The sequence below is a fragment of the Felis catus genome, chromosome B3 (assembly GCF_018350175.1).
Source record: "Felis catus isolate Fca126 chromosome B3, F.catus_Fca126_mat1.0, whole genome shotgun sequence".
Classification (NCBI taxonomy): domain Eukaryota; kingdom Metazoa; phylum Chordata; class Mammalia; order Carnivora; family Felidae; genus Felis; species Felis catus.
In genome coordinates, this window is record NC_058373.1 from 59,475,014 (window position 1) to 59,487,396 (window position 12,383).

At 48.8% G+C, this 12,383-nt stretch overlaps 1 protein-coding gene across 9 annotated transcripts in view; it reads left to right on the forward strand.

Annotated features, from left to right (window-relative positions):
- Window positions 1-12,383, forward strand: part of FRMD5 (FERM domain containing 5) — a 316,870-nt gene that overhangs the window by 287,253 nt on the left and 17,234 nt on the right. For all 9 annotated transcript variants that reach the window (XM_045059422.1, XM_045059418.1, XM_023255435.2 and 6 more), the window contains 2 exons: window positions 2,101-2,188; window positions 10,203-10,291. In XM_045059422.1, coding sequence (XP_044915357.1) covers window positions 2,101-2,188; window positions 10,203-10,291 — 177 coding nt within the window. The remainder of the gene's footprint in view (window positions 1-2,100; window positions 2,189-10,202; window positions 10,292-12,383) is intronic.

Genomic DNA, 12,383 nt, shown 5'->3' on the forward strand with positions numbered 1-12,383 from the left:
TTAAACTGGTTCCTACCCTGACTCCCTGAGCTCCCCCCCCCAAAACACAAAATCCTCACTTACACTCAGAATATTCTACCAATAATTATGTCCCTAAAGCCTCCTTAGCCTTTGCAAGCAGACCACCTGCCCAGAGCGTGTGGCAGGGACTGGCTCCCTCCCTCCCAGGGGAATGGAGACACCTAACAGAGGTAGAATCCTAGCAGCTCTCCATCCTTCTCCAGCCCCATCCCTCTCCCAGTACTGGTGTGTCCTTGCCAAAGCTGGAGGGCTCCTCCCATCACTGTTAGGGAAACAGCGGCCCCTTGTGGTAAAGGTCAGAACAAACATCGACCTTTGAGAAGGCTCATGGTTTGTTCAAAGGAGACTTCAGGGCAGTCCTGGGACAGCCAAGAGGCGCTGCCAGGAGGGTTTTAGGAGGTGTGAGAGCAGTGGGGACAGTCATCCAGAAACCTAGTAGGAGACAGGGGATCCCCCAGGAAATGATGCCCACTTTGAGGGCCCCGGAGGTTTGGGCCAGCTCCAAGACTGGATGGAGCCCACAAGATCTTCCAGCTTCCAGACAGGGAATGAAGAAGCTCCCTGGAAGGGGCAGTGGTTCTCAGCTGCCCCTGGTGCCCAGCGTTCCGTCTGCCTCACAAACATTTCCCAGGCACCTTCTCTGCACCTCAGGTGCTCTGGCAGATGTAGGAATCTGCAGTCAACATAATGCCTACTTGCACGGGCTGGCTGCATCACTAGCATGTGGAAATGTGTGTTTCCTTCCTCCAACTCTAACATGAGCTCCTGGAAGGCCCAGATTGTGCAATGTATTTCTTGGTAGATTTTACACAAGCAACATGGAGACTTGCACATAAATGTGCTGATTGACACCCATCCGGAAGGACACTAGGGAGAATCTGGCCTGCACCTCCTTGTCTTCCTGCACTTACCAGTATTACTCAAGACAAATAATGAACTTAGACATGAGCAGCTCAGTCCCACCCACCAGCCATCGGAGTCACTGTTGACTTGACAAATTGCCCACCCCTCCTCACACTGAAACCTACTCAACATCTGCAGGAGTGTGTCTGCTCCACCAGGGATCCAGACCCTGAGGGCAGCCAGGGAGACACTGCCACCTGTTCTGTGTGGAGCTCATGAAAGGACCTACTCACGAGGTAGCTGGGAAGGGAATGATGCTAGAGACCCCTTCCTCAGATGACTGGGCACCCGAGGTGCTTTCTTCCTTTCACAGTCATCACCCCATGGACAGACAGACCGCTACTGTGGTCTGGGGAGCTCAGCACTGTCTCCTGCTGTGTCTCTTCACCCTCCATTCCCACGTTCCCTGCTGGTAAAGGAAGAGGGTTGGGCAGCACCAGCAAGATATACAGGTCTCTGCTTTGTATTTCAGTCATAAGTCAAGACAAGAAAGCCATGGCCTGCAGTCAGCCTACAAGTGTGTTTTGTTTGCCCCCGGAGTATTTAAAATTGAGAAATAGTACATAGAAATCAGTATCTCTGACTGCTCTTTGAAAAGCACATCCAGCGGTGCTCAGCCCTGCATTCCCACAGGACTAGTCTTAGAGCTGAGGAGCAGCTGCCCTCATTAGATGGGGTAGCACTTCCCAGCTTGCCATAGTGACCCCAACCCCACCACTCCCTACTGTACACCCCATGTCATTTATTATGTAGCTGGCCTCAGTCTGAGGACATCTGAGTTTCTGACCCCAGACAGGAGTCTCTGAAGCTGGTACTAGAATAGGGCAGGGAGCACACACTCTATGGGAAAATTGGACTATAAGGCTTACCCTGAGCACTTTTTTTTTTTTTTAATTTATTTATTTTTGAGAGGCAGAGACAGCGTGAGCAGGGGAGGGGCAGAGAGAGAGGGAGACACAGAATCAGAAGCAGGCTCCAGGCTCCAAGCTGTCAGCACAGAACCCGATGCAGGGCTCGAACCCACAAACTGTGAGATCATGACCTGAGCCGAAGTCGGACGCCTAACCGACTGAGCCACCTAGGCGCCCCACCCTGAGCGCATCTTAATGGAAAGTTTACCTCAGGAATCTAAGAGAACAGGAAACCCTGAAATCATCTCATTTCCTTTTATTCCAGTGGTCAAACACCAGCAACATCAGAGCTGAACTTTTTAAGAAAAGCACAGACATTGGAGACGTACGGAGTGGACCCTCACCCATGTAAGGTAAGACCCCTGTGGTCTGAGACCACCGACCTTGCCTCCTCCCAAGGGCAACAGGCAGGGAAGAAGCACATGCCTGCACCATCCACCTTCAGGATCTGGTTGATTGGCTCTTTTAGTGACAGATGCCAGAAAAAAAAAATGTCTCTCCTCTTGGAAACTCCCCTGGCTTCCATGCTGCATAATTTTGTGGTGCCACATCAATGTCGGAGGGTCCCAGGCAAAGTCAATCTAAATAACAAATCCAAAGCTGAGGCCCCACTTTGGCTGCAGTGGGTAATTTGGTGGAAATGAAGAGAGAGGATGTGGAAGTCCCCCCACAGGGAATGATCAGAGGCCGCTCAGCGGACTGCCCACCCTTCCCTGACCTGTAATCTAGTTTCTTTCCAAGAGCGGATTTTATTGACTGCAATAGCGTAAGTCACTGCGAGGAACTGCAGTGGAGTAGCATTTAATTCCATTATGCGCCTGGGAGGGTGAGACAGGAACCAGCCAGGGAGGCTCTGCCCAGAGGAAACCTCTGTAATTGCTCACATGTGTCTGGCATTCTGGAGAAGAGCTTAAGCAGCCACAGTCACTGTGGAGAGCAGCGGAGACACATGGCCTCTTCCTCTCTCTCTCTCTGGCTGTGTCCCCCCACTTCATCTCCACATCCCAGTTGGTTTGACACTCCCGGTCTTTGCCTCAGTGTCCCCGGATTTTTGCCTCTCTCTTTCCAGTAATGGAGAGGCACCAGTACCACCAGATTCTGAAACTGATCTGAAGGAGCCAGTATCCCACGGGAGCAGGTGGGCATTGACCGTTTCTTCCTAATAGGTGAGGGAACACTAGAAGTTTCCAACAAAAATTAAAAGAACAGAACAGAAAGCAAGGAATCCAGTGATGTAGGGGCAGAATTGCATATCCCTTACCCTCTTGCTAAGGTGATGGTGACTTGTTCTTACATAGGATTTTATGCTGAAACTTCAAATAGGAACTTTTAGAACATTCTGGCAACTTAGAAACCCTGGTCACCTTTCCCACCCCACAGAGTTCCCTATTCACCAGCACAGCCTACTACCAGATAACCCCTGTGTTCTTGAGGAGGGCCAGCACTGTCAGAAAACACATTTATGCCTGTTCGTACCAAAAAAAAAGAAAGAAAGATGATGCAGTTATTTACAAATGATTTAGCAAAGCTTCCTAAATACTGCCCTTGCATGACAGATATAGTTTAACCTCCGTTAATTGCTCAGATACCATCGGTAGGGGGCCTGCATAGGACTGAAGAGGGCTTCATAGTCAGCTGACCTTGGCTCCAGCACTGATCTCTTGCTTTCTGAGGCCCTCACAAGCTTCTCTGAGCCTTGCTTTCCTCACCTGTGTGAAAGTACACAGCAGGTACTCAGTGACTGTGCTCCACGAACTGCTGAGTCACTTCAGGACCTTAAAAGCCATAGCTGCCTAGAGACAGCTATCTTTATCATAAGGTGCCAGGTCACCTCCAAACCTGCCTGGGCCTCTTGAGGCCACACAGGGCACCCACCTTTTCAGAGATGTGTCCCTGGGTGAGGCTGACATCTGACAGCAGAGTGGGCAGATAGATGGTAGACAGTGAACCTGAGTACAACTGAGCAGAGGTGGGTGGGATTCTCCACCTATGTGCCTAAGTGGGTCTGGAAGCTACAGTGGCAGCCAGCCTGGTGTCCAGCCCAAGTCCATGTGCACCCTAGGACTGTGGGGCTCCTGGCTCAGCCCCATCTGTGATGAGTTTGCCCATTATCGGACACAGAGGCTGAAGAGGCTGCAGGAAGAAACCCGTATTAATGCCAGGCACTGTGTGAGCCCCAGTCCCTCACATCATTCCATCCCCAGGGCATCAACTCAAAGAAGGAAGGAGGGAAGAAACATTTGTGGCATGCCTTCCATGGCAGACCCCCTGGAATCCTTTCACGTTATTTTCTCATTTAATCCTGTCAGCCCTGGGAGGTGGATCTTACTCTTCCTGGCTTATAAGTAAGAAGACAAAAGCTCCAGGAGACAATTTACAAGGCCCTGAGCAGTAGAACAAGAATTTGAACTCGAGTCACTTCCCCGTTGTTATATATCTAGGAGGAACAGAAGCCCCCAGGAGACTCCCCCTGGGGAGATGGTGGGCACGATCATTGCACTGGGCTTCCAATCCCTGGTTTCCAGGCCCTATACTTCTTGCTCACCCAGAGCCAGGACCCTGCTGCAGACCCCACACAGGGTCCCTCAGCTTGTCTCTACTGAACTGCAGCTCATGCTTTCCTTAGGCCTGCTGAGCAAGGACGGTTCAGGAGCCTTTACTCTTGTCATTAAGTAGGGTTACTTTGGTGATATGCTACTAGGCACTCCCCTTAATGTTGCTACAAGGAGAGCTGAAATAAGCTGGAGCACTCAGTGTAATAAATACCGATGATTTCTATTAACAGAGAGGCAATTACTGGGCCCAGGGAATCTGGGGCACACAGCCCTAGGGAGGACAGAAGAAGAGGAATCGTTTTGATAATTAAATGAGAGTAGAACAAGGCTTCAGCTGGGCTCTATTCTCCTGGACTGATTAAGAAGCTGCTGTTCTTCCTGTCCACACTGATGGTTTCTTTCTGCCCAAAGTGTCCTTGTCTGGCCCTGGGACCGGGAAGACAAGATCCTAGCGACTCTGGGTGGGACAGGCAGAGGGCTCCAGCAGCGGGCTGGCTTACAGTAATACCCAGGCTCTGAACTTGCACACGCTGTCCTGAGCTCTCTGCATCTCCCCTCAGACCCCATCTCCTCCTGACAGGAGCCCCCAGAAGACCAAGCCTGCAGCCTAGAGCGGGAGACTGGAGCAAACCCCTGGCAGCCCAGTGCTGCATTTGTTCCAGCTCTGATACCTCTCCAACCTCAGGAGCTACCATCTTGTTCCTTCCTGGAGCCCCTGGGACTGGTTGTTTGCCCTGGATCTCCTGTAGGCCCAGACTGTGGCTTCTTACCCTCTTGAGGTTTATATAGTAGCCAGACCCATCACAGACACCCAGCCTGTACCCAGCCTTATCATGAGTCATGAAGGTGCCATCTACTGAGAGCCTGCAGATGCCAGGCACTTACATATACGATCTCATTTCATAACGATACTGCCAAGATGTTCTTGTCCTCAAGATAAGAACACTGAGACTCTGAGGGACCAACTAACATGTCCAGAGTTACTGGTAAGGGCAGTACTCAGACTCGAACCCAGGGCTGTCTGAACACCTCAGTGCTGTGCTTTTTCAGTTACCATTCCTGGTCTTCCTTCTGGGTAGATGGCATTTATTTAGGAACAAAGCAGGACTCACTACCAACTCTGGTAGAGGACCTACGACACTACTGAAATCACCGTAGACAAATTTAACGTAAGTTCACCAAGTGACTTTATGTCTGTCCTGTACAGACCAGGAGAAAATTGATTTCAGCAGGATCTAGGTTAGAGCAACCATACAAATAAAATTACAGCTTCATTCCTCTGACCTTAAATAGGATCATTAATTTCATAATCAGCCACCTAGGCTCCTCTCTAAATAAACTCCCTTCCCCATCTTGACAAGTTGCCTCTGACCTCAGAGAAACAGACGAAAGAAGGATTGGTGATGACTAACCCTCATCCCCCAGTGGGCCCCTCTTGGTTGCACTGTACAGAGAATGGTGGGCTTACTGCTGAGATGAAGAACTTGACTAAAGCCACTTACATGGCAAGTATATGCCAAGATTTCCATTTCTGATATTTCATGGGGTGATGCCAAGGCTCTTAAAGGGCTGCCTCCTAATTTCCATTCTATGTAGTTTCTTGGGACCATGTTTAAGTATACTAAAACTGGGTGATTTTCATGACTGATGTAACGTGAGGTTCCTAGCTATAAGCTTTCAGGGGTGGGTGTAAGTGTGTGGAAGACCATGTGGAATCTTCTTCCCTGAGGTTTTTAAAATAGAGGTTTCATCTACCCATATCGAATTAGTTTAAGTCATACTCCAGAGAGGGGATTGGATGATCTCGAAAGAATGCCCTGGTTCTGACTCTGGCATACCCAGGATGTCCTCCAGGGCAGCAGTAGACAGAAGGCTGCTTCGTTGTATCCCGAGGTGGAACCCATGGGGACTGGGCAAAGGTGGCCAGATGTCCCTGCTTCCCAGAACCAGTCAGTTGCTGTGATTTCCAAAAATCCTTTTCTGGGCAGAGCTATCATCTTAGGGTGAGCCTTTGACGACATCGAACTGATGCATGTCGAGTTTCATGGTGGTTTCTACTTGAACATGTGAAAGGACTCTGTGCAAATCCAGCCCCTCCAAGAAAAACCACTGTTGGCCATGTCTTGGCAATAAGTTATTTAGGCCATCACAGAGTAAATAAGAAGCTAGGCTAAATTCCTAAGCCAAGAATGAAGCTCTTTCTACAAGGATGAAAAACTGAAAATGAATTTCGTACCTCACAACTGTAGAAGTGAACCAAATACTTTAGACCATTATCTGGTGTACAATGGGGCTGGCAATATCTGCCGTGTGGCTGTCAAGACGCAAGTTTTTATTCCACCTTTCGGATCCATTAATGTTCAGTCCTGTGGGTCCTGATCTCGTTGGGATGGGAAGGGAACAAAGAGGAAAGATAGCCTCCAACTTGATAACACGGAAGATCTGAGGAACAGGTTACCACTTTCTGTGTCACATCTCTTCTCGTCCTCATTTCCTTCTCTTTTGTCATATAACTTGTCCTTTGCACACAAATCCCATGAGAATAACATGTTAGTGGAAGAAACTGGGAAGGCTCTGGAGAAGGTGTCTACATGGCTGCCTGTTTGTGTTTTTGTGCTGGTACAGATGTGAGGCTTTTCTCTGTAATTCCAGGTCCTGCTCCTCACATGCCACAGATAAGAAGCAAACCTTCCAGCTGCCCTGGCCCCTGTAGACACACAGGTGCCCAGCTTTGCAGCAGCCCTCATCCACAACATTGCATTGGAAGCAGTTCGCAAAACTGATCTCTCCATGTGAGAGACTGGATTGGGATTGCTCAAGGTGCTATTATTACTTACCGGAATGATGTGGCATCTGACTGGGGTTTATTCTCAGTTTGCTCCCTGTTCTGAATCAGTCAGTCTGGTCAGGAGAGGCTTTTCCCCCTTTAACTCCAACACCTGCCTTCACCCAGAGGCCAGCCCTGAGGTGTCTGGACGGTGCAGATGGACAGTGCCAACAGACAGCCTGGTCAGTTCTTCCCAGCTTGTGGAAGGACCCTCTGCGCTATGGCCAGAGAGGCCTGTCACTGGGACGACCCTCAGGAATCTGTCACAGCTTGTCTCCTTCCTCTTCTGCCCGCTTCACTTTTACCCCAAATCCCAAATGGATCACCCAAATCCCCCTTCTCCATGGGCCCCCAACATTGAGTGACTTCTCTCTTTCTACCTCAACTTCCCACACCCTCATTTCCTAACTAGCAAAAATTAAATCCATCAGTGTCAGGAAAAATAGTAAAATACTACATAAAAAAAAAAAAAAAGATTTTGTATTAAGTGCAACAAACTCGTATTAACAACATGACCCCTAGCATGTACTGAGTGCCTACTAAGCACAACCTAAGACATAGATAGTGTTCTCAACCCTAATTTTACAACGAGGAATGTGAAACATGGAGAAATGAAGGGACAGGCAGTGAGGGGCCGAGCCAGAGCCTGGGTCTGCGTGGCCTGACACAGGACCCATGACGCTATGGTCACGGCACAGGTGCTCCTCTGCCCTGTTACCCGCGTGGGTCAGGAGTGCAAGAAGCAGGTGGAGGCCTTTCCCCTCCCTATTCCTTACCCAGTATTTCTAGCCACCCACAATCCTCTGCTGACCTGACCCTTTCTTTCCATCCTTCCACCCATTCTTTCTAGGCCTTTCCTAGACACTGTAAGACACTGTAAATTGCCCTACCTACCTCCAGTGCACCTGTGCCTTCCTCTCCTGTTTTTGCTCACATGTGTACTCCCCTACCCCCAGCCCCTCTGGCCCACCTCCTTGTCTTACACATTCATCTGATAAATATTTCCTGGAGCCTGTACTGTGATTATGAATAAGGCAAGGCTTCCACCCTCTCAAGTCTCTGTCTTTTTTCCTGGACTTCGTTGGGTCCTGACTGCACAGTGGGCAGATGTATCCAACATAGGCAAACCTGCTGGGTTAGCATGGGTGCCCTGGCCAGGGACCATGTTGTTGTGCAGTGCTGGCACTCAGGTATTAATAACCACCACTAAGGACTGATGACAGGCAGGAGGAAAACCAGCCCTGTGGCTTCACAGTATCTCCATTCAGGTTATTTTTAAACAGCTTTTTGCTGTTGCCCCTGGGTTGAAGGACATTGTGCTTGCAGCCAAGTGTTGGGGTCACAATAGACCCTGAGGAAAGGACAATACTAACAATACATTAAGTGGAAATGTTTGCAAAACATATACTTAATTTATTCCCTGGGCCCAGATGTTCATACCCGGAACCTGACTCTAAAGAGTTTTAAGACAAAACTGCATTTCTTCTTTGGGTCAAGGCTCATGGGGCCCTGCCCAGGCCTGCTTTTTATTCTTAGACCTGATCAGACTGAGTATGTATGCCAAGAAGCCAAAACTTGAAAGTGGGAAAAACTAGGAAAGCCTGACAGCCATAGCCCCCACTTGGATGCCTCATACTAGGTGCCTGACCCTATTGCACCATATGAGCTATGGCTCAGACAAATGTCCTACATGCACGTTTGACCAACATCCTGGCATAATTTTCTGGCCACTTGAGCACATTCACATGCTGACAGAGCAGTTTCTCCCCTCAGGTCCCTATCGCAAAGAAAGTTCCTCAGAGCACAATCCATCAACCTGCTTTCTGTGCCCCATGCCAGCCTGGCCCTCATGGCGCTCATTTCCTATGTGAGACAGCCATGACGTACAGCTTCTCCCCTCTTGGCTCGGCAGAACCTCAAGCCTGGTATTTACAAACTGAGAGTAACCAGTACAAACTGATAGTGACCAGTGGTCAGGAGGCCTCTTTGATGGTTCAGGCACCACAGGATTGACCGTGACTATTCCCCATAGCTGCTTGCTTCATATCTTTTCTTTAGCTAAACTTTGTGAGGGAGCCCAGTGTGTAGGGCCATTGTAATAATAACCGCCATTCATTCTCTCTCTGTCTCTCAACAGCTTTTTTGAGATATAACTCACATATGGTAAAACTCATCCTTTTAAAGTGTGTAATGCAGTAGTTTTAGTTTTAGTAACAGAGTTATGCAATTACCACCACGAACTTTAAAACATTTTCATCTCCCCAAAAAAGAAACCTGTATCTATTAGCTGTCGCTCCCTATGTATCTCCCCTTCCCCACAGCCCTGGCAACCAGTAATCTTTTGTCCCTGTGGATGTACCTATTCTGTACATTTCATACACATGGAATCCTACAACATGTGATCTTTTGTGCCTGGCTTCTTTCACCTAGCCCGATGTTTTCAAGGTTCATCCACATTATAGCAGGTATCAGTACTGCGTCCCTCTTGCTGCTGAGTAATATCCCACTATATGTATACACCACATTTTCACTCATTTATCAGTTGATGGACATTTAGATTGTTTCCACTTTTTGGCTGTTATGAATAATCCTACCATGAGCATTTACATCCAGGTTTCTGTGTGAATGTGTGTCTTCAGTTTTCTTGGGTACCTAGGAGTGGAACTGCTGGGCCGTATAACAACTCTTTTTAACAATTTGAAGAAGTTGACTACTTTCCGAAGTGACTGCACCATTTTACAATGTGTGAGGGCTTGCCATTCTCTTTGGATATTCACAGCAGCCTTCTAAGATTAGTTACAACTTACATTTAAGGGCACTGAGGCTTAGGGAAGGTGAGTAGCTTGCCTGTCATATCCAAGTGTGCTCCTCCCTCTGTGACCTACTCCCAAACATTACCCCTGTATCACTGACGAACAACTGCGTTTCTCGCCCTTTCACCTACATGCCTATGTCATCCTGATGAGAGGTCTTTCTGTGTTGCAGGATGTGTCAGGAAATGCTGCATTTCTGGCCTTCACTCCTTTTGGGTTTGTCGTTCTGCAAGGAAACAAGAGGGTCCACTTCATTAAATGGTGAGTGTCTTCATTTCCAAAATGGGCTTTTTATACGTCACCAACTGGGGAGGGCTATGGTTCCCACGTCCTTTGTCTGTGATTGGGCAGTTATGGTTCTGAGCCCTCTCCAAAGCCTTGCGTCCATAATGATAACTGATCGAGGTAGTGGTCTCTGCCTAGGGATCCTGTTCTTCCAAAGGGGTGTTCCTGAGAGCCAACAGTCTCTCCAGAGAGACAAAGAGTGTGGAGGGTGATTTCTAGGTAAGATGAAAGACCTGGGGCTGCAGCCAATGTTAGGGAAGCAAAGTCCTTGGGACTGTCCCCCACTGAGGGCCATTGCATCCGCATGGGTGCTTACTTCCTTACCCACTGGCCTAAAGAAGGAGGGCCTCACCCCTGGGGCAGATAGAAGTTATCCTGCACCCTCCGTGGGCCAAGCCCCACTTTGGGCACTGCCTGCACAAGCATGGATGCTGCTCTATCTCCCTTCTGTCCCTCTTTAGGCTGTAGGTGTCTTCAGCCTCCAGGAGTCACATCCCCACCCTTGCTCCCCTCTCCCTTCCTCCACTCCCATTTCTAGCAGCTAAGAGCCACTACCTCAGCTGAAGCTACTCTGAACTGCTTCCTCTCCACCCTGTGAGTTCAGGGTCTATTCTAAATGGATCTGGGAGCCGATGCAGCACAGACTGGCTTGTTGATGGATATTTGGCTCTCCTGGAGGCCCCTTTTCTGGACCATGCAAACATCTTTCAGCCTCATCAGAACATGCTGTATGTTGTACTAAGCCCCTGTGATTTCTGTACCTTTTCGGCCTTAGACTGCCGAGTCTAAGCTGGCCAACTCCTCCCATGGGCTTGAACAAATGGCTTACCTTACCCAACAGAGCTCGGCTGGGGAAGCTTGCTCCGGTCTTCAGTCCTTTGCCTTCTCCAGAAGAGCTGATGGGGAATCTGAGGACAAAGCTGCTTCCTGGCGAGCTCTCTACTGGGGTTTGCTGCAAGGTGTCTATCTTCTTGTGTCCTCTTGAGCTCCCCCACCAAGCTTGTGGACAAACACCACCTTTCCAACCCCATTGCTCTTGTGCACAATAGTAATTTGATCATCAACCAGAGTGCTAGTGAAACTGCCCCCCACCCCCCACTGCCAGACATGACCACCCAGGTCCCATTCCCCCTGGAAAACAGCCACTTCACAAGGCAGTTTGCTGCACTGAGTAAAAGGGTACACCCCAACGCATCTGTTTGCTAGGCCTTCTGTTTGCTAGCTGGGTTGTCTGATGTTCCTTAGATGGCCCAGATCCTGGCCCACACTCTGACCAGGCCGCCTGTCTCATGAGGTCCCTGGTAGGAGGCATGTGTAGCTAGAAACAAGTAGGACACACCTGTTCAGGGACCTGGAGTCCCTAAAGTATCCTTCCCCATCCAGAAGCCCTGATGTTCACCTGATTCTCCCACAAACTTTTCATTCTGTGGCTTCTCTCATATCACACTTCTTCAGGAAGTCTGCTTTTCATTGTGTCTCAATTTTAAAATAATAGATGTAAAACCCAACTTCACTTCCAATAGAAACTCTCCCACTTTCCTATCTTGTTTGTTGAAGCCTAGATGATCGGTGTGTTCCTTTCCATACTAATCAATTGATATTTATTGTATTCTGTATGTGTATGAGGGTGACTGATTGATTGGGAGGGAAATCAAACAAGGAAGGTATACCATGTGCTTGTATTAGCTCAGAACTGGTAGTCAGAGTTGTGAGCTCTCATACTTACTCACCCATGATTTCCAGGAAACAAGTGACCTTCCTCTGTCCCCTCAGTTTTGGCCAGTAGTAAATTGGGTATGTGGTTCTCACTACCTTTCTGCTACTTCCTAAGATATTGAGGAATTCTCCCTAGAAATTACAAAGAGGAAGAAATGAAGTGGAGACAGATAGGCCTGATCAAAACCTTCTTGGGGGTCCCAGTTGGGTACAAAAATAAGGACTCCACCCCCAGTGAGATGGGAGGGCCTTCAGGCTCCAAAGGGCAGCTATGTCAGGCAAATGGAAGAGAAGTAAGGAGTGATCGATCCTAAGGCCTAGTTCTCTGGCTCTCAGGGACATCCGCCTAAGA